At 40.7% G+C, this 23,637-nt stretch overlaps 4 protein-coding genes across 4 annotated transcripts; all 4 read right to left on the bottom strand.

Moving 5' to 3' along the window:
• Positions 1-1,724: 1,724 nt before the first annotated feature.
• LOC112560782 lies at positions 1,725-3,353 on the bottom strand. The gene is made up of 2 exons (XM_025232843.1): positions 3,184-3,353; positions 1,725-2,382 (listed from the first exon to the last, which is right to left on the bottom strand). Exons 1-2 carry the CDS (start codon positions 3,184-3,186, stop codon positions 1,939-1,941), a joined length of 447 nt encoding a protein of 148 aa, XP_025088628.1. The 5' UTR covers positions 3,187-3,353; the 3' UTR covers positions 1,725-1,938.
• Positions 3,354-7,084: 3,731 nt separating this feature from the next.
• LOC112560781 (elastin-like) lies at positions 7,085-8,868 on the bottom strand. The gene is made up of 2 exons (XM_025232842.1): positions 8,784-8,868; positions 7,085-7,709 (listed from the first exon to the last, which is right to left on the bottom strand). Exon 2 carries the CDS (start codon positions 7,667-7,669, stop codon positions 7,178-7,180), a length of 492 nt encoding a protein of 163 aa, XP_025088627.1. The 5' UTR covers positions 7,670-7,709; positions 8,784-8,868; the 3' UTR covers positions 7,085-7,177.
• A 3,366-nt stretch (positions 8,869-12,234) lies between these two features.
• LOC112560783 lies at positions 12,235-13,850 on the bottom strand. Its single transcript, XM_025232844.1, has 2 exons — positions 13,679-13,850; positions 12,235-12,698 (listed from the first exon to the last, which is right to left on the bottom strand). Exons 1-2 carry the CDS (start codon positions 13,679-13,681, stop codon positions 12,330-12,332), a joined length of 372 nt encoding a protein of 123 aa, XP_025088629.1. The 5' UTR covers positions 13,682-13,850; the 3' UTR covers positions 12,235-12,329.
• A 3,153-nt stretch (positions 13,851-17,003) lies between these two features.
• On the bottom strand, positions 17,004-18,698 carry LOC112560675 (fibroin heavy chain-like). The gene is made up of 2 exons (XM_025232687.1): positions 18,612-18,698; positions 17,004-17,615 (listed from the first exon to the last, which is right to left on the bottom strand). The coding sequence occupies exons 1-2, from the start codon at positions 18,612-18,614 to the stop codon at positions 17,094-17,096; spliced, it is 525 nt and encodes a 174-aa protein (XP_025088472.1). The 5' UTR covers positions 18,615-18,698; the 3' UTR covers positions 17,004-17,093.
• Positions 18,699-23,637: the final 4,939 nt, after the last annotated feature.

The raw sequence follows: 23,637 nt of genomic DNA, 5'->3' as shown, positions 1-23,637 counted from the left end.
ATTGCTGATGGAGTTATTGCTTTCTGCCGCTGGCGAAATTTATGCCTACGCAAGCTTGGCAAATTATTTTACACCTTTGATGATCAGAGAATGAAGAAGCAAAACATGTGTAATGTTTTTCTTGTATACTGTATGTCATGCTAATGAGGTAATTAGCTAACAAAAGAAAAGGAAAATTTTACAAAGACCAGCCAGAAGGTCGTGAGGTTGTACTTATTTTACCAGAATTTTAAGGATTTGTTTTTCTGTTCATTTGTACAGCTTTGGTGATTTTTCTTATCATGTCCATTCCCATTCATTCTAGAACCGATTGTGAGAGCTTTTCTCCGCTCTTTTCTATGCCTAAACTTCTCTCCTCCTGCTCTTGATGAACAGCCCCACCAAAGTCTACGTGTCGTTACTTACCCGTCCATACAGACGGGTGCGTCCTATCTATTGTTTGATTCATGATGACGTGTCTTCGTTACTTGCTCTGGGTGATCTTGGTCTCTGTAAGTGTCAATGAGTACTTACGAGTAAAGCTTTAATTCTCGTCCATTTGTGTTTGTTTTACACTGTACTTACCCACGGTCGTGTGTGTGTGCGCGTTTATGAATGAAAGAGATGAAGAAAATTTTTAAAAAACTGTAAGTGAATAAGCGAACACTAGTTACTCTTGCCTTTGATGGGATCAACATATGGGATGGCTGCCATGTCAGTAGGCTATCCAGTATCTAGGTACATACCAGGGTATATAGGCAGAGCTAACCACCTCGGGGTACATGACCGTGGCGCTGGCTATGAGGGTAACGAGTACTAGCAGAATAGCCAGGAACACATTAGGTGAGATCAAATGAGGCCGCAAACACGTGCAGCCTCGAAATGAACCCAACTGTCCACTGCCTGCTTCCACCGACTTGCCAATCCATCGGTCCGTCCATCTATACATCAATCAGTTCATCTATCTAAGGACCCATGTTTTGAGTAGGGGAAAAAGCCTTCGGGTAAATTGCTAAACTGATGTTTTGTTTACGAAAAAAAATAGCAGTGTCTGGAAACTAATATAGGGTAAAAGTCATCCCCTAACCTTTTTTTTTCTTAGTTCGCTGGAGAGTAAAGTGTTAGAGACCTTACTTTTCTTGGGGCGAGTAACTTCCGGCAGTTCTAAAGACACATGCCTTCAATCATCAGCATGTGCGAGGTCAAACTCGTGACCTAACATCACGATCCCAGCTTTCCAACCTTTTATCCTCGAAAGGCTATTTTGATATTGTCAGTTCATTTGCGGGATATACACAATGATCTACTTAAAAATTCGCCTGCTTAGTTTGGTCAGTCTGTAGTTTTACCACAGCATGGTAACACTTTTACAACGGGTATAACACCAGCCTACTGTCCTCTGAGTCACCAGTAGTAATTTAGTACTTCTTGCCTTCTTTGCTTTAGCAGCACACTTATTTTTGATATGTCCACCCGATTTGATCATACTTGCTCACTTCTTTCTCGTGTCGGCTTAGATGTGTGAGTCTGTGCTGTTACTACTTAGTCTGTGCCATCGACTTGATAAACTGATATAATAGTGAGAGCGTGTAATATCTGTACATGTGCCATTTTACAAGTCCAACCACCAGGTACCAATGGAGAGAGACAGAGAGAAAAAGTAAGAAGAAAGCAAAGAATTCAGAACCAGGGGTCCTGCTCACACAATCTACAGCGAACATTCAACCATCAAATTAACAAAAATATTTTCGGCTGAATTAGATCAACTTTATTCATTTATCATTTTGATCAGCAACTAAATGACATGCTGTTCTCGTCCAATCTCGAGGATGCTGGTTGTTGGCAGTTAGTACTTTCCGAGAAGGCCAGCGCCAAGACCGTAGGCTGGTGCAATGAGGCCGGCACCAGCAGCAAGACCATCACCAATGATGGGAGCACCCAGAAGTCCAACGCCCTTGCTCAAGACAGGAGCAGCGCCGAGGGCGATACCCCTTCCGTAGACAGGGCCGATGCCAATGCTCTTGCCGATGATGGAGACACGGCAGCAACAGGAGCAATTGGAGCAATGGAAGCAATGGAAGCAGCGGGCAGACCGTAGCCAATGCCATTGCCGATGACTGGGACACCGATGCTCTTTCCGTAGTAAGGACCAACGGGAATGCCGAGGGCGACTCTCCTACGGTAGACAGGGTTGACGCCAATGCCAATGCCCTTGCCGACGACTGGACCAACGATGCCGCTACCGATGACAGGCCCAGCGCCGATGACAGGTCCAGCGCCGATGACAGGACCAGCGAGGCCAATGCCAATGCCATTGCCAAGGACAGGGTCTGCCAAGCCTCCGTACAGCAGATCACCAGCCATGGCGCTGGCCACGAGGGATGCGAACACCAACAAAAGAGCCTGCAACACATCCAGGTAAGACAAGATGATCCTCTGAACGTAAGACTTACATCTGAACACCGATCGCTGTCCGACAGACAGAAGAAATTACTACGTGCAAGGATATGTGGATCGGCTTTGGGTGGAGGATCCAGGTGATCAGTGAAGATTAGTCTTATTTACTGTCTTTAATTTTTTTACAAGTTTATCCAATTTTATTTTTTGTGACAGTAACATGTAGGACCAATTCTTTAGTCAAAACAGTTACTAACATTACGGGTCAATTGTGTCAGACTAACAAGGTCCTCGTGCATTTCCTTTCTACAGATCATCGATACCTGCATGTCGTCTGCTATTTTATTTTCAAGAGAACGCGACTTGCATGAACAACTAATTTTGTTCCGTGTCCCAATTTGAGGAGAAACTAAATAAACAAACAATTCTTTTGCTTTAAAGCTTTAAATTTTTTTAAATATAGTTTTTAATGCCATTTATAAACCTTCGTCTCAGTGGTGTATAGGGAAAGTGTAGTAATTCTGAATTTCTAAAATAATAAAAAACAAAACAAAAAAATATCTTTGTTCCCATGCAGATAAGACATATGATAAAGACGATGACGCCAAGATGAGCGATTCTGAAGCTTTAGACGATCTGGAGAAATTTTATCATCTTGAACTTGTCAATTATTTGTTATTGTAAATTAATTGCTAAAGGGAAGCATTTAGGTTCCTTCTTGTCCCTAAAGTCTTTCGTAGTTTTACTTTAGTGAAAGCAGATTAAAGTATGCTAGAATCGTGAAAAGCAGCCATGACAGTTACTCACCATTGTTCCTGTTGCTGATGCGGTGAACTGCTGTCTCGAGAGTAAGATGATCAGAAGATGTTTGAAGTGGAGAGTGTTGTCCTTTATATAGCTGGCAGCTAGGCAATCAATCGCAAATTATGGGTGTAAATGCTAATCAGGTGTTTTATCCAACTACAAACTGGCTGATGTTGCATGTTTTCATCGTCGCCACATATCTCAAATAAGGGTTTTAATAGGCACCGAGGTGATGCAAGGCAGGTGCAACCTTTCTTTTCAGGTTTGGCCATGTGAGCTCGTAGTTGCAGCAAGTCATGGAAGTTGGACGTTTACAGTTGTTGCAGACTCTCATCCTCGGCTCGTTCCGCTCCACTTCTTCCACAAAAGGGTAGAAACTAGGGTTTATTGGGCGTGCCTTCTAGGTCGTGACCTGTGACTTGGGCATGAGTGCAGTGGGTCGTCGTCTTCTTTACTGCGTTGAGACTGAGGACAGTTCATCTCTCAATGTTTGGGAGAGACAGAGAGTAACGGGTCTGTCATCTCAGCAACTAGCAGTCGACAGTTAATGCCATCATGTACACTGTTCCCAGTGATTGCACAAAAACAAAAAAATAAATAATTTTAAAAAAAACAATCGAAAAACAAACGAAAAACAAAAACTTTACTGTTTAACAAAATTGGTGTGTGTGTATGTGTGTAATACCTTGTCTAATAACTTGTGTAAGTGTCCGAACCGCTATGTAACATCTATGTAATGCCATTACGCTCTCTCAAACGCTCCGTAGTTAATTTGATAATGTTAGTCACACCCTTCATTTTGAAATATCATGTTACTCTCAGCTCTTGTTCTTGTTATTTGGTTCCTCTGTGTTTTCTGTATTTGATTTTATTCTTCGTTTATTACGGCTGTTGGTTCTTTTATAGTTCATATGTTATTTGTTTGTTTTCCTGTCCTTGTATGCTGTCCATGTTTCTTTCTTGTTCTTAAGCACTAAGAGGTTGCTCCTTCGGGTGTGAGTATGCGCTTTACAAATTTTGCATTTATTATTATTAGTAGTAGTAGTGATGGCTGGGTGGTCTTTCTATCTACTAGACTCGCAACAATGGTATAACTACTAAATACTCTTCATTACAGTCCGCAAGTAGTTGATAGTAAACCCTACAACAATAGAATTTTTGCACAATACTTTTACTTTTAATAAACATGTGCATAATACGTGTATATAATCCACTCACTCACAAACGATAACCAATAGCACTAATAACAAGACTGTGAGGAACGAATGTCTACACCAGTCGAGCTGAGATCTTACAATGGATGGATAATCGGAAAATCAGAGAATAGCTACTTCAAGAGCCCCCACTGTGTTACAATGTTTTACTTTTTTGTTCACAGGCTAGACATTGGACCTGGGCAATTGGACACCTAGGTAAATTTATTTGTACAGGTAGTCCTCGGTCTCGAGTTACGTCGTTTCGTGGTTACGACGCTTTATACGACGCACATTCCGACTTACGAGGTTTAGCGTCGTAAGTCGAACTGTACGTGCGCCTCATTCCACGTGCAGGGGAAGTCATAGAGTGACTTATGTTTATTGATAATTATGTAGGGTACTGTGTTAGGATAGGTGTTTGGATAGGCTAAGTGTTTGCAGTACTGTACTGTTATTATGGTACAGTACTGTATGAACGTATGATCCGACTTACGTCGAAATTCGGTTTACGACGCCGCGTAAGAACGGATCAACGTCGTAAGTCGAGGACTACCTGTATAGGTAATTTATTTGTCCAACTCTAGCCACTCTAAAGTACCATTTTATTGGAATCTCAATATTTCTTTTATCTGAAACTGCTTCGCTAACAATGCCTAGGATAGGAATACAAACCACCAACAATGTGTTCGTAGTGTCGGGTGGCTTTGCCTGCTCGGAAGACGGTTCAGTACCTACTTTTCACTCCCCACTACAAAAATTTGCTTAATTTTAAACGCAGTCGATGCAATTCAGCTCTTTATATTTTTACAGACCTGTTACTGTATGTTCTGTGCGACGGGAGGAGGTAGAACTCAGCAGACTGAGGATGGGACCCACCTATGCCACCCGTCCCACCTTCTTCAAGGCGAATCCACACCAGTTGTCCTTGGTACCAGGGAATGTTTACTGTCGTACATGTTATAATTAATTGTTTTTGCCTCCAGAGTATCCGCCAGCAACTTTATGCAACAGGCTCTTTGTTTTTTCTTGTTTAAGTCCATCCCATCAGCAGCCATTTTTCTCAATTTTAAAGCGGATAGGGCTTTACATTCAGATTTTATGGTTTTTGTGTTCTAGATTTTGGTTTAATGTTCTGGCTTATTGGTGATTTTTTAGGCCACAACAACCCTTTTTAACATATTACCTACTCTTCTATATTTTTCTTGTTGCTGTTTGTGATTTTTATTGTAAAGGGTGTACTTATTTCACCTGGAGATTTTCTTTATTACCTTTTTAATGTAGCATTGCCTTCTCTTGTCGTGATTTAGCTTTAGTTGCTAGCACGGTGAGATTCACATCCAACTAACCAGCCTCCTCATCCCTCCACACCACAAGATGAGGCTAATTCGCTGGCATCTGCCATTGCTCAACCTTACTTCTTCAATCCGCCTATTGTCCTGACATTCAGCTCCTGAAGTATACTCGGCAATCGTCTACCTGTGACCTTCTGATCTTAACAGTCTGATTTACCTTTCTCTCTCACTGAACTGCATCAAGTACTTTCGAAGTTGAAAGTCTCTGTACCTTACTAGCTGTTAACTCATCTTTCACTAGTCTCTTACATCTTTCTTTAATTTCTTAGGAAGAAAGGAAGTCCTTTACTTTTCCTTCCTTGTGGGAGTTGAGATGCCCATTCAAAACTTGGAAAGATCCGTCTGATCCAAATTCTTGTCACCCAATAGTTCTTGCTACTTGTCTACTAGACTTATTGACGCATGGTGAGTTCCTGTCTCACCTGGCAGCTTATTCCTTTTTATGTTGTTTATTTATCCCCTTTTTTAGACTCCATTTTTAGTGTTTGTATTACTATATTTTGGGGTGGGGGTTTCCACATTTTATAAATGCAATCTTTTCTCTGTTTCCCTCGCTCGCCGTGTTACAGCCATATTTTTTGAAACTGTGTAAAACAGAAAGAAAACAATCCACGCGTGCTCATGTCTGCTCCAAACTTTTGTGTCGGTTTAGAAAAGTGCGAGCGAGTTTGTTCCGTGCGAGAAGTAATCAAGAAGTCCGTGCTTTCAACTGGACGAACTAATAGATTAGGTGACTAGTAGCATCCAGTCCAGGATGGGCAAAGTAAAGCCCGTCTTTGGCCCTGCCCGTCACTCATGTGAAGTGAACTGGATTCAATAATTTTTTTTTTTTCATTTAACTTTGGTTAATTTGGTTGAAAGATACATTTTTAAATACGACTGAATATGAGGAATCATCAGTCCGTAACATTCTAACAGAACAAGTTAAAAATAACAAATAAAGCGTCTTTAGTTTCTGATGGAACTGTGAGATGTCATCGGCGCCACTGCCTTCAAAGGAAAGACAGTTTAAATTTTTACTGTGAGCGAATTTAAACAGCTTCCCCTGCCGGTAAGTGAACATCATTATGTACTCATTTTTACTAGTACTTTTGTCAGTCGCAACGAGAGTTTTTTTGCGTATCTTACATGCCTGTGGTAGAGTTCAGAATTTCAAGATCGGCCACGAAAAAAAAAATCTTTTCCAGACCCACTTCTACTGGGTATCCTGGTGTCTCGCTGTTCACATAATTCAAACGCCACGTGAAAGTGAAAAGCAAAAAAGAGAGGGAGAAAGGTAAATGTTTTTAACAAGGTGTCTATCTCACACAATCTACAGCGAACATTCATCCATCAAATTAACCAGATATTTTCGGCTGAATTAGATCAACTTTATTCATTTGTTATTTTGAACAGCAACTAGATGGCATGCTGTTCTCGTCCAGTCTCACTGGTGCTGGTTGTTGGCAGTTAGTACTTTCCGAGAAGGCCAGCAGCGCCAAGACCATAGGCAGGTGCAATGAGGCCGGCATCGGCTGCAAGACCATCACCAATGATGGGAGCACCCAGAAGTCCAACGCCCTTGCTCAAGACAGGAGCAGCGCCGAGGGCGATACCCCTTCCGTAGACAGGGCCGATGCCAATGCTCTTGCCGATGATGGGAGACACGGCAGCAGGAGCAATTGAAGCAATGGAAGCAGCGGGCAGACCATAGCCAATGCCACTGCCGATGACTGGGACACCGATGCCCTTTCCGTAGATAGGACCAGCGGCCACGCCGAGGGCGGCGCGCCTTCCGTAGTAAGGACCAACACCAATGCCAATGCCCTTGCCGACGACTGGACCAACGATGCCGCTACCGATGACAGGTCCAGCGCCGAGGACAGGACCAGCGAGGCCAATGCCAATGCCATTGCCAAGGAGAGGGTCTGCCAAGCCGCCGTACAGCAGATCACCAGCCATGGCGCTGGCCACGAGGGATGCGAACACCAACAGAAAGAGCCTGCAACACATCAGGTAAGACAACATGATCCTTAAATGTAAAAATAAAAACTTTCTTGTTCCCGTGCAAATAAGATATATGATAAAATGATGATGCCAAGATGAGTGATTCTGAAGCTTTAGACGATCTTAAGAAATTGTATTATCTTGAACTTGTGAATTATTTTTATTTTAAACTTATTGGTAAAGGGAAGAATTCCTCCTCTTATGTGTCCCTGATGTCTTTTGTAGATTTTCATAAGTGAAAGCAGATTAAAGTGTGTTAGAATCGTGGAAAAGTCTGAACTTTTAGAATGTATATATCGTTGGTCCGAAAAAAGCTTTTACATCGAAATTCTACCTGTATTTGCTTAGTGGGTTTTTCAGTATATTTTTGATAACATCGGCTGCTGTGTTTCTCTCAGTAAAGTTTCGTAACCTGCATGTTAATTCTAGGTATAGTGGTTTTGCATGTTTCAGTACAAAAATTATTCCAACAATAGCCTTAAACTTCTGCTCTTATTCATCCTTACTTAGCCGAATATTCGATATTCTTGCTCTTTAATCGTTGGTTCGAGAGCCTACAGAAAGATGCACTGCAGCACAGGTCTTAGTGGACTGACAGCTCCGTGACATTTTAATTTTGGGTGGGGTCTTTTACTACCAATATCTTGCAATCAAACTGGTTTACACAAGAAGTTTCTTTGCACTTTACTGTCAAATGATGAAATTCGACAATGTTACAACATGAAAATCACATTTGTTACAAGTACGTGGCTGGTTTCAGTGAGTTGATTTCCATCTGCCTCTTGACTTATTTTTGTGGGTAGTGTAATTAAAGAAGTTTTGAAAACAGCTTGACAATGGTCTATTACATTGTTTGTTCCTTTTGTTTGTTTGGGTTTTTCGCTGTTGTTTAGACGTGTTGCTATTAGAGGCTTGATTATAGCATGGGTTTGGTAAGTCATGGCAAATTTATATTAAAATAGAAACAACCAAGTCATCAAGGAAAATAATCCTCTAGGTGTTGTCTTCAAGAAACAATGGCGAACTTGATCACGTGCTGTCAAAAGAAGCAGCCACGACAGGTACTCACCATTGTTCCTGTTGCTGATGCGGTGAGCTGCTGCCCTGAGAGTGAGATGATCAGAAGATGTTTGAAGTCGAGAGTGTTGTCCTTTATATAGCTGGCAGCTACGCAATCAATCGCAAATTATGGGTGTAAATGCTAATCAGATGTTTTATCCAACTACAAACTGGCTGTTGTTGCATGTTTTCATCGTCGCCATATATCTCAATTAACGGTTTTAATAGGCTCCTAGGTGATGCAAGGCAGGTGCAACCTTTCTTTCAGGTTTGGCAGTGTGACCTCGCAGCTGCACGTTTACAGTTGTTGCAGACTCTCATCCTCGGCTCGTTCCGCTCCACTTCTTCCACAAAAGGGTAGAAACTAGGGTTTATTGGGCGTGCCTTCTAGGTCGTGACCTGTGACTTGGGCATGAGTGCAGTGGGTCGTCGTCTTCTTTACTGCCTTGAGACTGAGGACAGTTCATCTCTCAATGTTTGGGGGAGACAGAGAGTAACGGGTCTGCCATCTCAGCAACTAGCAGTCGACAGTTAATGCCATCATGTACACTGTTCCCAGGAATTGCAAAAAAAAAAAAAAAAAAAAAAAAAAAAAAAAACAACAGAAAAACAAACAAAAAACAAAAACTTTACTGTTCAACAAAATTGGTGTGTGTATGTGTGTAATACCTTGTCTAATAACTTGTGTAAGTACCCTAACCGCTATGTAACATCTATGTAATGCTGTTACGCTCCCTCAAACGCTCCGTAGTTTAATTTGATAATGTTAGTCCTTTGTCACACCCTTCATTTTGAAATATCATGTTACTCTCAGCTCTTGTTCTTGTTATTTGGTTCCTCTGTGTTTTCTGTATTTGATTTTTATTCTTCGTTTATTAACGGCTGTTGGTTCTTTTATAGTTCATATGTTATTTGTTTGTTTTAATGTTCGTTGTGTTCTGTCCATGTAATCGTTCTTGTTCATAAGCGAGAAGAGCATGCTCCTTCGGGTGTGAGTATGCGCTTTACAAATTTTACATTTATTATTATTAGTATTAGTATTCGTATTAGTAGTATTAGTAGTAGTAGTGATGGCTGGGTGGTCTTTCTATCTACTAGACTCGCAACAATGGTATGACTACTAAACACTCTTAATTACAGACCGCGCGTAGTTGATAGTAAACCCAACAACAATAGAATTTTTGCACAATACTTTTACCCAATAAACACGTGCATAAATACCATTTTATCGGAATCTCGATATTTCTTTTATCCGAAGCAACTTCGCTAACAATGCCTAGGATAGGAACAAAACCACCAACCATTGTGTTCGTAGAGTGTCGGAAGGCATTGCCTGCTTGGAAGGCGGTTCAGTACCTACTTTTCACACCCCACTACAAAAATGTGCTTAATTTTAAACGCAGTCGATGCAATTAAGCTCTTTGTATTTTTAGCAGGAAGTATAAAACTTGCGTGGTTTGTCTCCTCCTTCTCATTTCCCCTGTGGCAACCCCACTTATACCCTGTGGGCCACAACAAGTTACAGGCCACCCTTCCCTGTCTTCCTCCCACCTGTTACTGTATGTTCTGTGCGACGGGAGGAGGTAGAACTCAGCAGACTGAGGATGGGACCCACCTATGCCACCCGGTCCCACCTTCTTCAAGGCGAATCCCCACCAACTCGTCCTTGGTGCCAGGGAATGTTTACTGTCGTACAAGTTATAATTAATTGTTTTTGTCTCCAGAGTATCCGCCAGCAACTTTATGTAACAGCTCTTTGTTTTTTACTTGTTTAGGTCCATCCCATCGGCGGCCATTTTTCTCAATTTTAAAGCGGATATGGCTTTACATTCAGATTTTATGGTTTTTGTGTTCTAGATTCTGGTTTAATGTTCTGGCTTATTGGAGATTTTTTAGGCCACAACAACCCTTTTTAACATTTTACCTATTCTTCTATATTTTTCTTGTTTCTTCTTCTGGCTTTTATTGTAAAGGGTGTTCTTATTTTACCTGGGGATTTTCTTTATTACCCTTTTAATGTAGCATTACCTTCTCTTGTCATGATATAGCTTTAGTTGCTAGCACGGTGTGATTCACATCCAACTAACCAGCCTCCTCATCCCTTCACACCACAAGATGAGGCTAATTCGCTGGCATCTGCCATTGCTCACCTTACTTTCTCATTCCGCCATTGTCCTGACATACAGCTCCTGAAGTATACTCGGCAATCGTCTACCTGTGACCTTCTGATCTTAACAGTCTGATTTACCTTTCTCACTGAGCTGCATCCGGTACTTCCGAGTTTGAAGTCTCTGCATATAATAAGCTGTTTACTCATCTTTTACTAGTCTCTTACATCTTTCTTTAATTTGTTAGGAAGAGAGGAGTCCTTTTCTGTTCCTTTCTCGTGGGAGTTGAGATGCCCATTCAAAACTTGGAAAAGATCAGTCTGATCCAAATTCTTGTCACCCTATAGCTCTTACTACTTGTCTTGCTAGACATATGAACGCATGATGAATTCCCGTCTCACCTGGCGGCTTGAGTTTCCTTTTTATGTTGTTTATTTATCCCTTTTTTTTAGACCCATTTTTAGTGTTTGTATTACTATATTTTGGAGGTGGGTTTTTTTCCACATTTTATAAATGCAATCTTTTCAGTATTTCCCTCTCTCGCCATGAAAAAACCATATTTTTTGAAACTGTGTAAACCAAAAAGAAAAAAATCCACGCGTGCTCATGTCTGCTCCGCACTTTTGTGTCTGTTTAGAAAAGCTTGCGAGTTTGTTCCGTGCCTGAAGTAATCAAGAAGTCCGTGCTTTCAACTTGACGAACTAATAGATTAGGTGACTAGTAGCATCCAGTCCAGGATGGCAAAAGTACAGCACGGGGGCCGCATGCGACCCGTGAACGTCTTTGCAGTGGCCCGTCATTCATATGAAGTGGACTGGTTTCGATAATTTTGTTCCTTTAACTTTGGTTAATTTGTTTGAAAGATAATTTATTAAATACGACTTATTGTGAGGAATCATTAGTCATTAACATTTTAACAAAACAAGTTAAAAATAATAAATAACGCGTCTTAAGTTTCTGATTGAAATGTGAGATATCATCGGCGCCCACTGCCTTCAAAGGAAATGACGGTTTAAATTTTTACTGTGAGCAAATTTAAACAACTTCCCCTACCGGTAAGTGAACATCATTATGTACTCATTTTTACTAGTACTTTTGTCAGTCACAACGAGAGTTTTTGGGGTATCTTACCTGCCTGTGGTAGAGTTCAGAATTTCAAGATCGGCCACGAAAAAAAAAAATCTTTGCCCAACCTACTGGGTATCCTGGTGTCTCACTGTTCACATAATTCAAACGCCACGTCAATAGTGGAAAGCAAAAAAGAGAGGGAGAAAGGTAAATGTTTTTAACAAGATGTCCTGCTCACACAATCTACAACGAACATTCAACCATCAAATTAACCAAGTATTTTCGGCTGAATTAGATCAACTTTATTCATTTATTATTTTGAACAGCAACAAGATGGCATGCTGTTCTCGTTCAGTCTCGCGGGTCATGGTTGTTGGCAGTTAATACTTTCCGAGAAGGCCAGCAGCGCCAAGGACGGAGCCTGGTGCAATGAGGCCGGCATCGGCGGCAAGACCATCACCAATGATGGGAGCACCCAGAAGTCCAACGCCCTTGCTCAAGACAGGAGCAGCGCCGAGGGCGATACCCCTTCCGTAGACAGGACCGATGCCAATGCTCTTGCCGAAGACGGGAGCAGCGGCACCAACGGGAGCAGCGATGCTTCTACCAAGAAAAGGTCCAGCGCCGATGACAGGACCAGCGAGGCCAATGCCAATGCCATTGCCAAGGACAGGGTCTGCCAAGCCGCCGTACAGCAGATCACCAGCCATGGCGCTGGCCACCAGGGATGCGAACACCAACAAAAGAGCCTGCAACACATCAGGTAAGACAAAATGATCCTTAAAAATAAAAATAACGAATTCCTTGTTCCCAAGCAGATAAGACACATGATAAAGGTGATGAAGCCAAGATGAGCGATTCTGAAGCTTTAGACGATCTAGAGAAATTGTATCATCTTGAACTTGTCAATTATTTGTTATTTTAAACTAATTGTTAAAGGGAAGCATTGAAGTTTCTCCTTCTTATGTGTCCCTGATGTCTTTTGTAGATTTACATAAGTGAAAGCAGATTAGAGTGTGTTGAAATCATGCAAAAGTCTTCTTTTAGAATGTATATCAGGGCTTCTGCTAAGGCTAAATTCTTTGGGGTCCCAGGGACCCCTTCTTCAGATTTTTAAGGGGTCCCTGTTCTTTGCCCAAATTTGAAGGGGACCCCATTGACGAAAATTGAAGGGGTCCTCCGAACTTTTAATGCGTACTGTAGGCAATATTTTGCGTAAGCAGAAGCCCTGGTATATATCGCTGGTCCGAAAAAAGAAATTCTACCTGCATTTGCTCAGTGGGTTTTTCATATATTTTTGATAACATCGGCTGCTGTTTTTCTCTCAGTGAAGTTTCGGAACCTGCATGTTAATTCTAGGTAGAGTGGTTTTGCATGTTTTAGTACAAAAATTATTCCAACAATAGCTTTAAACTTCTGCTCTTATCCATAATGAGTTGCTTTCCCTCTGTCTCTTGACTTTTTTTGTGGGTAGTGTAATTAAAGAAGTTTTGAGAACAGCTAGACAATGGTCTACCCGAGCTCTAGTCTAAGGCGGTAAGGGGACGATGGGTTTAAGGGTAGCACTGTTTGTCCCTTTTATTTGTTGTGGTTTAGCCTTGTTGCTATTAGAGGTTTGATTATAGCATGGGTTTGGTAAGTCATGGCAAATTTGTATTAAAAAAGAAACAACCAAGTCATCGCTTCAAGAAAAAAAAATCCCAAAGAAGCAGCCATGACAGGTACTCACCATTGTTCCTGTTGCTGATGCGGTGAGCTGCTGTCTTGAGAGTGAGATGATCAGAAGATGTTTGAAGTCGAGAGTGTTGTCCTTTATATAGCTGGCAGCTAGGCAATCAATCGCAAATTATGGGTGTAAATGCTAATCAGGTGTTTTATCCAACTACAAACTGGCTGTTGTTGCATGTTTTCATCGTGGCCACATATCTCAAATAACGGTTTTAAGAGGCACCTAGGTGATGCAAGGCAGGTGCAACCTTTCTTTTGAGGTTTGGCAGCATGTGAGCTCGCACTTGCAGCAAGTCACGGGAGGCGGACGTTTACAGTTGTTGCAGACTCTCATCTTCGGATCGTTCCGCTCCACTTCTTCCATAAAAGGGTAAAAAAACTAGGGTTTGTTGAGCGTGTCTTCTAGGTCGTGACCTGGGAATTGAGCATGAATGCAGTGGGTTGAAGTTTTCTTTACTGCCTTGAATATGAGGACATCTCTCATCGTTTTTGGAGAGACAGAGAGTAACGGGTCTGTCATCCTAGCAACTAGCAGTCGACAGTTAATGCCATGAAGTACACTGTTCCTTGTGGCTACCAAAAAAACGCTTTGCATCAAACATGTGCGTGAGGTGTGTATATCATGCACTCACTCGCAAACGATAACCAATAGAACGTATAAGAGGAGTGCAATGAGTGTACATTCACGTGTAAACGTGAAGGAGAAGAGTATCAACTTGAAAGTTGAATTCCCTGATGGGTGGCGGTCAATCATACCAACACACCTCTTTGATCCTCACGTCTCCTCACGTCTTTATATCAACGGAATTTTTTGAAACCAAGGATTCGCTCAGTGTGGAGGGTGGAGGTTGTTGACTGCCGACTTTTAAAGTTTTCCGAAGTATTCGTCTTCACTCAGACATTCAGAAAGAAAAATTAGCATCCTGCCATGGTATCTTTGAGTTAAGGTTTCACAGTCAACAACTCATACCACTCAGAAGAACTTAAAGCCTCCATGCAGGACAAAATTTCAACATACTACACTCCGGAGAGAAAAGAAAGACACAACCAAACACATCACCAGAAAATACTTAATATCATTTATTTGGGGCTATGTACAACCTGATGGATATGTAAAGATATTAAGAATGCGCTGTTTCAGAAAAGCATAGATTAATATACCATGTATTAATTTGGAAAATCACCCATCAATATCACCAATATCGCTCCAAAAATCATGTATATCCCAGAAATCTGATTTGCCCCCGATGAAAGCATGAGGTTAAAGATGAAGTGCACGTGTTGTTTGACTGTCCTGCCTATGACAGTTATACATCACAAAAAAATCTTTCACTTTCAAATCTCCTCATAAGACCTTGATGTCTTGTCAACTAGCTTCCTTCTCTAATACTCTTTTCGGGGTACTCAAATTTTATAGTTTTGTGTTCTTTTAGATTCTGGCTTAAAGTTCTGAGTTATTGGTGGCTTTTTTTTAGGCCACAACAAACCTTTTTCGCATAGTACCTACCCTTCCATATGCTGGCTTTTATTGTTGAGGTTGCTATAGCACCTGAGGATTTTATTTCTTACCCTTTAATGTAATATTACCTTCTCTTGCCGATATAGCCACAACAACCCTTTTTAACATGTTACCTACTCCTCTATATTTTTTTGTTTTTTTATTTTGTCTTTTATTGTTAAAGGTGTTCTTATTTTACCAGGAGAATTATTTCTAACCCTTTTGATGTAACATTACCTTTTCTTTCCCTGATATAGCCCTAGTTGCTGGCAAGGGGTAAATCCCCTCCAACCAACCAGCCTATTTACAACACTTGTGTGGTATGGTAGCATCCGAGGAGGATAAGGGGATGGTTTCAGGATGGCTCAAAAGGCCACTTAGAGGTGTGAAACTCTGTTTTCGATGAGCCACTAGATGTGACTAATTCACTGGCATCTGCCATTGCTCACTTTTCTTCCTCGATCCGCTATTCTCCTGACATTCAGCACCTGAAGTATACTCGGGAATCTTCCTACCTGTGACTTCGGATAGCTCTTAACAGTCTGAACTGCATCAGACCCTCCAAGTCTCTGTATCTTGCCTACATAAAATGCCTTACCAGCTGTTAATTCATCTTAAACAAGTCCCTATTACTCTTTTTAGACATGTTTAATTTTGTAAGGGGGATTCTGTCTCTTTCTGTTGCGATGACCATCCAGAACATGTCGAAGACCGTACTGATCCAAAATCTTGTCACTCTATGACTCTTACTACTTGTCTTTGCTAAACTAAAGAATTCATGGCGAATTCCTGTCTCACCTGGCAGCTTGGAGTTTCAGTGTCTCCTCTCCTACCTGCAATGTGGCTTGATATCCCTGGTCCACCTGTCCTTTTTGAAACTTTCATACACTATGCATTTGTTTGCAAAAGAGTATAAGGAGTGTTTTAGGTTTCGAGAATACCTACGACACCAAAGAAAATCATTCTTTGTGCGTTTCACGGCCATGGCATTCGGGGTTATTCGGGGTTATTCGGCCACTATTCATTAAAACTTTCTCTCACATCACCTCTTTCAAGTTTATGTAGGGCTTGTTTTCTCCGATCCTCGGGAGCAGGAAATGGGCGTCCCTCAGGGCAGATATTATTACCTACACTCTTTAAAGTTAAAATAAATTCAATCTTTTAGTCTGTATAAACTTGAAAGACTTATTGACGGTAGATGATTTCGCTCTCTGTGCCCAAGACAAGTCCTTATCATACCTCGAACTCCGTCTTCAGACTTTTGATTAGATATACCTAAGCCACGCAATCCCACGCTTTATAAGGCTAACTAAAACACTTTTCCTTGGTATCCGGGGCACTTATTTTAATTACATGTACTGGCATTCAGAGGGTTTGTCAGAATTTTTTTTTCACTTAGGTACTATAGTTCTAGTTGCTTAAGTCCACTTCACCGGCAGCCATTTTTCATTTTAAAGAAGGTAAAAACTCTACCATCAGATTTAAGGTTTTAATTTCCTTTGCTGCCGTTGTTTAAATAGTGGCCCTTTGTTTTCTATAATAGATTTTAACACACTAGTTGCTACATACTTTCGGTTTAGAAGCGTGTGTGTGTTTGTGTGTGCGAGCGTGAGATAATCACTCAGTGCTGTCGGCTTTATAAACTGATGGAATAGGTGAGTTGCATCTCGTGGGTATCCTGCTGTCTCGGTGTTTTAACTAGTTCAAACACTAAGTGGAAGTGGACAGCGAGAAAGAGAGGGAGAGATGCAATAGTTTTAAACATTTATTAAGGTGTCCTTCTTGCACAATCTACAGCGCACATTCAAACAATCAAACCAACTAGATATTTCTGGCTGAATTAGATCAACTTTATTTATTCATCATTTTAAACAGCAACAAGATGACATGCAGTCTCGCGGGTGCTGGTTGTTGGCAGTTAGTACTTTCCATATCCGTAGCCTGGTGCGACGTAGCCGGCACCGACGGCACCGACGGCAACAGCATCACCAAAGAGGGGAGCACCCACAACTCCAACGCCCTTGCCCACGACAGGAGCAACGCCGAAGCCCCTTCCGTAGAAAGGTCCGAAACCGACGCCTTTACCGACTGCAGCAACCGGTGCAACGGGTGCATAGGAAGCAACGGGCAGACCGTAGCCATATCCACCGAAGACGGGAGCAGCGACAGCCTTTCCGTAGACAGGGGCAGCGGCCACACCGAGGGCGACGCCCCTTCCGTAGACAGGGCCATAGGCAATGCCCTTGCCGACGACGGGAGCAACTGGAGCAACTGCAGCAACGGGAGCAACGGCAGCAACGGGCACACCGTAGCCCCTACCGATGACTGAACCGGCGCCGAGGCCAATGCCACTGCCGAAGATGGAGTCTGCCAAACCTCCGTACAGCAGATCGCCAGCCATGGCGCTGGACACGAGGGCTGCGAATACCAGCAGAAGAGCCTGCAACACATCAAGTAAGACAAGATGAGCCTCGGAAGGTAAGAATTGCTTGGGGATGAATTTTTCTCGGTTTTGGACTACCGTATCTTCTCGTATATCTTCTCGTACATTAAGGAATTTCTTTATTTTCTAATTGCTTGATACTTCTCCCTCGTGATCGTTGGTTATTGAGTCCACGGAAAGATGTACAAAATGTGTGGAAGAATGGCGGCCATACACGTGTTTGACGGTGTCTAATTGCACTGACTTTGATGTAGTTTTTTTTTACAATACCTAAATCTTGCAATGAAATTTACAAACGAATCTTTTCTAACATTTTACCAGGGCTTCTCTTACGCAAAAAATTGCGTACAGTACGCATTAAAAGTTCGGAGGACCCCTTCAATTTTCGTCAATGGGGTCCCCTTCAAATTTGGGCGAAGAACCTTAAAAATCTGAAGGGGTCCCTGGGACCTCAAAGAATTTAGCCTTAGCAGAAGCCCTGTTTTACTGTCAAACGCTGAAATTCAACCATGTTGCAATATCAAAATCCCGTTTGTTATGTTATAAGGTTTCAGTAGGTAAGGAGTAGAGTTACAAGAGGCTTTTCAAACAACTGAATAACTTTAAATGTTCAACAGTCCTTTTGCCGGAACTGTAGATAAGGTTTCTTTTTGGAAGGAAGAGGTGGTTTGTCCATTTTTTGTTTAGGGTTTTCTCTTGTTTCTGTTCAGCGCTTGCTTCGAGAAGTACACTTTCTGTCCCTCGCTTCTTTCTAACGGGTTCAGTAAGTCAAAGCAAATCCTTATTAAAACAGAAACTATCAAGTCATCGCTTAAAGAAAGTCGCAGTCTATTTCGTTAGATAACTAAGTGCCTTTGTCTCATTACATGCATAAATTTCTAGTGTTTGGCTTAAAAAGTAACACCTAAAGTGTCATATGTTTATCGCATAAGCGGGAAGACAGGCTGGCCGATGAGGAGAAAAAAAAAAAACACAGTCCTGACGTGTACTCACCATTGTTCCTGTTGTTGTTCCGGTGAGCTGCTGCCTTCAACTACGGTGATCAGATGTCCAAAGTTGAAAGTGGTGTCCCTTATATAGTGCCCAACAGGACCGTAAATCGCAGAATTATGTGTGTAAATGCTAATCAGGCGTTTCATCTGGCTACAAACTGGCTCTGGTTTCATTTTCCATCACGGCCATAAACCGCTAATAATAGCTTTACTATACGATCCTAAATGATGCAAGGAAGGTGCAACCTGTCTTTTGAAGTTTGGAAAAAGGTAAAGTAAATGGTTGAATGCCCGCGTGCTTGCTGCGTGCAGTCTCTGCGTTTCGGAAATAAAACGTTATGCAAATATGGCTCTAAAACGCGTTTTTACGCTCTATAGACATAACGAAAAAAGGGAAAGTTCGCGGAGAAGAGAATAGAATGATTCACGCACGTGCACACACACACAAAGCCACGCGCACATACACACCCACTATGAATATATTTCTGTCTTCAATGTGTTTGCATTTTCATTTACACAAAAGAACATTTGGGTGATGTTAATTGGAGCTTATCCACTGGCCCCTTGCGTTTGCCGTGGAGGGCGAAGTAGAGGTTAATGAAATTTCCTGAACTTTGAGGGCCTATGTGGATTACGGCACATCATACCAACACCAACACACCTCTTTGGTCCTGACATCCTAGACGGGAGGTTGGTGTAGCTCACACCAACTTATTTGCACTAGCTTTTCGAGAAGACTGCAACCGGGGTGAATCTAAATGTCATCTCTGAAGGCCAGAGTATATTCCTTCTCTAACCCTGGTACGACCCTGATGGAAATACCCCAAATGTTACTGTTCTGTTGTATCCCTTTGTTGCCTTCATGGTGATTGGAGAGCATAATGAACGATACATATTCATTTCATTATGGCACCAAAAAAAAAAGTCAAACCTGGAAAACGCATACGAGAGGATGAATCTTCTGATAGTGAGAATGAGCCGATAGAGAGCGTGAAAAAGAGTGTTCAGGGGCCTGGCCCCGTTTTCTTGTAGTAGATGGCGCAGACAGTCTTGTCCCTCTCCCCTTCTGCTATTTCTACAGAACATTTCTCCAAACGTTTCCGCTATTAAACGTCTGAGCTCTGGAGAATTCCTCGTCCAGCCAACCGCAACATGCTTCTTCAGTCCGACTTTCAGAATACTGCTCTGTCTTCTCTGATGACCTTAACGCCATCCTTGCAGCACGTTCATCACTCTTCGGAGCAGAACATTTTTAATTATTTCAGATTCTGTTGCTGCTCTCCAAACTCGTATTTCCAAGTCGTTTTGACCACCCTCTCGTGGTCAACTTCACAAAATTCATGCGGCTCTCATTGAACGCAACAAGGACATTTTAATCTGGGCACTTGGCCATGGTGGTATCTCAGGCAATGTTCGAGCGGACCAGGTCGCCAAGACTGCATGTCTGTCTCCTGGTAAATTACACTCTGCGGTGTCATCGGACTGTAAATCTATCTTTTCGGCCTACATTCAGTTCCTGTAGTGTCAAGGAATTGTTAGTGTAATACATGTTTTAATTACTTATTCTGAACTCCAGAGTATTTCTCAGCAGTTTTTTTTTTTATTTTTTTTTATTTTTATTTTTATTTTTTTTTATAGTTTTTCTTTGTTTTTCTTGTCTGTCCGTCCCAACGGAAGCCATTTTTACATTTTTAACAGGGATGGGGCTCGCTCTGTCATAAGATCTAAGCTTTTTATGTCCTGATAGTTTTTGGGCTTGATTAGTTGGCCTTTCGGGCTTCAGCACTCTTTTTTTTTTTTTCACACTTTACTCACTCTTTTACAGTATTCTTGCTTCTTGTATTGGCTTTTATTGATCAAGATTTTGTGGTTTATATTACTTGGGGGATTTGCCCCTAAACGTTTTAATGTAAGATTACTTTGTCGCCTATATAGACTTATTTGCTGACACGACGTAAAACACAATCAACCAACCTTGCTTCATCAGCAAGACAAGAATGCAAGAAAACGTTGGTCTGCTTTATCAGCAAAACTAGCAATAAAAGGAGATGTTACGTCACGATCGTCAACTTTACCACCAAAGGTTTGTGCGTTTTTTAATCTGCACCAGCACACTCAGCGAAATATTGTGAATTTAATGCAACACACGATGCATTTCATTTGCTGAAAAACCCGAATATCTCAACCCTCTACCATATTCCCCCTCCAAAACAAAAGCAAATGGCTGAAGGCGTTTTAACGTCTTTCTCTGGAAACATTGCTCACTTATGATTACTGCTTGTTGTGTTTGCGATGTTCAGCGAACCACTTTGGAATCTTTAGTGTTTGATTTATGTACAAGTCGTATACAATCTTGCCATCTTGCTCATTCGACTTAACTTTCCAACTGTTAGACTATGGTGTTTCAGACAGTAATTATATCTGACTGTTTCAGCATAATTTTTTCCCCTAAAAAGTAGAATAGATTTTGTTATGGTGTATTGAGCGTATCAATTCTGAATTTTTTCTCTTACCTTCATCAAAATACTTATGAAAACAAGTGTCAGAAATTAGCTTCACTAAGGCAAATTAAAGATTTGAAAGCATTACGCATCCAGTGGCATGTTTAGGTTGATTATCTAACTATAAAATAGATATTTGGCCTATATGTGAACCTTTTTTACATTTCAATTTAAATAAGCCATCTAGAGAGGAAAAACAAAAATGTTTGTGGTTATCTCCCTTAAGAGACTATAAAAACGCAGTTATGTCCCTTGCGCTAGCATTTTCCGGGCTGACGAGTAGCAAAATAATAATAAACCCGGTTCTGAAGTTCAGATTGATGAAATGAAAAAGTACAAAATCTCAGCTGAGTTAATATTGACAAGAGCTTAATAATTAAAACAAACGGTTTAAATCGTAGTGTGTGCAACACTGCAAATTTTAGCATTATCAGTTTAAATGTGTGTCTTCATTCCGAAAACCATTACACTTGTAGGCCCATGGATGTGCGTAGGTAATACAAGTTCGTGGTATGCCACAGTGCTTTTTGTCTCAAAAAGCTGCGTGATATATGTGTCAACATTTAGAAACAGTTCACAACCATTAAAAAATTAAAACATGCAACTCTATATACTGCATCTCCATTTACATACAGACGGTGGATGTAAGTTCTTTCTGAAGTCTCTAAGTTGTTTTCGTATCATATATGCTTATTGACACAATATTCTCATTTCTTAAAATATCCTTTGTATGCTCTCTCTGTAATTATATAAGCTCTGAACTAAACTAAGCTCAGTGATAAAAGAACAGAACTTTTCTTTGAATACTTTTCTGTTATTTGATTTTTCAGTGTCATTGTTAGATGAACATGGATTTTACACTGCCATACACCTTGCTAGGAAACAATGTGTGATTATTCTATGGTTCAGGATCAAACACGTGGTCACAAAGGATGCTGAAGTCATTGTTACACCTCATCAAGCATCAATAAACACAACTTTCTATCCACTTTAATTAGTCTTATAAGGAAAAGAATCAGCTTCAACTGTTGTGTATCATCAATGCTACTTCATCATTTTCTGGAATTATTTTTTTTTAAACTATATGCTACTGTGGAATAAAACATAAGTATAAGAAAAGGTTTTTAGTGCCAGGTAGTATTATAAAGATGTATTGTCCATATTAACAAATTAATGGGACCGCAGAAATCATTGTCTTATGATGCAGACACCATCTTAATTTCTTTTAATTCACTACTGTTATTTTATAATTTAATATTTATTTTTTAGCATTTCATTTTTCCATGTACAAGGCATGGCTTCTTTTTATACGATACATGTACTGCTTTATTATTGTAGCATCCAGCATTTCTGTCAGACTTTCTGAATGAGATTTAAAAAAAAGGTGTAGAGTTGTGATCAGCAAACATCAAGGTCTAGAATAATTAAGCGTGGATTCAGGAGAAACAGACTCATAATTGCTTGGGCTCTCCACATTACAATGTATTCTGTCCTGACTTCTATGCCATCAAACAGAAATATACACATATATACAACAGAAAATTGACAAACATTATGCAGTATTCCTGAACAATAGTTTTATTTATAACAGCACAGTATCCTATGTTACTAAAGTAGTTTGTTTTAAAATTAGCAAAATCTTCTTGCAGATTTTTCCTTAGTGTATGGCTACTTTCTTTGATAATTAAGAACATCCCCCTCCACCAAGTAGGTCTTCAATTCTGCAACTCTAAAGAAAATTAAGTACTATGTATGATTATTATACAATTCCTTCATTTAATGAAGCTTAGGAACGCTCATCTCAGAACTAGTTCATTCCTTGAGTAAATGGATGTTTGCTGAAATGTCTTTATTTGTGCCTCAGTAAGTTACAAGCGTAATCTGTGCATGGGCATACATTTTTGTTTCGTATTTTGTTAGGTCATTTCATCTTCAGCAGACAACTGTAACGTGTAATATCAAATTTTGTTCATTTGTTCTCCTATAATTCCTCATTATCATAGATGAGAATAATATAGCAGAGAAGGGCTTAAGTTTGGATGTAACTTTTTCACTTTCTGTACGTTTTGAAACTAAAATATGGCAGGAGCTGGATCTAAGACAATCAAAACAGAAGTCTTCAGAATGATCAGAGCAAAGGAGTGAATATTGGGATTTACAGTTCTTTTCTCATATTCATTCATTATTTGACCAGTTCATGATGAAGAAAGAAACTGCTATTTAAATCCTGTACACTAAAAGACAAGTGTAAAGCTGAAAACATTTCGAATCAGTATGATCTATGACAACCAAGCAAATACATCACTTTAAAGAGGTAAATTATAAAATGTCAGCTTCCTGCCAAAGATTTAAAACAGATGGCATGAGAAACTTAATACCATCTGACATTTTATGTCACAGTCGACCACTAATGTATGCTAACAGGTGAAATATGTGACTGCATGGTTGGTAATGCCAGCATGCATAAATAGCACATTTTTTTTCAATTTATACACACATGCTCGCAAAAAATATCCATAAGAGTAA

Source organism: Pomacea canaliculata, linkage group LG3, assembly GCF_003073045.1.
Source record: "Pomacea canaliculata isolate SZHN2017 linkage group LG3, ASM307304v1, whole genome shotgun sequence".
Lineage (NCBI taxonomy): Eukaryota > Metazoa > Mollusca > Gastropoda > Architaenioglossa > Ampullariidae > Pomacea > Pomacea canaliculata.
The sequence above is the reverse complement of the archived record's forward strand: the minus strand, read 5'-3'. Positions and strand labels throughout refer to the sequence as shown.

Coding starts and splice junctions, on each gene's coding strand:
- LOC112560781 (XM_025232842.1), bottom strand. CDS start 7,669: ATGGCTGGTGATCTGCTGTACGGCGGCTTGGCAGACCCTCTCCTTGGC.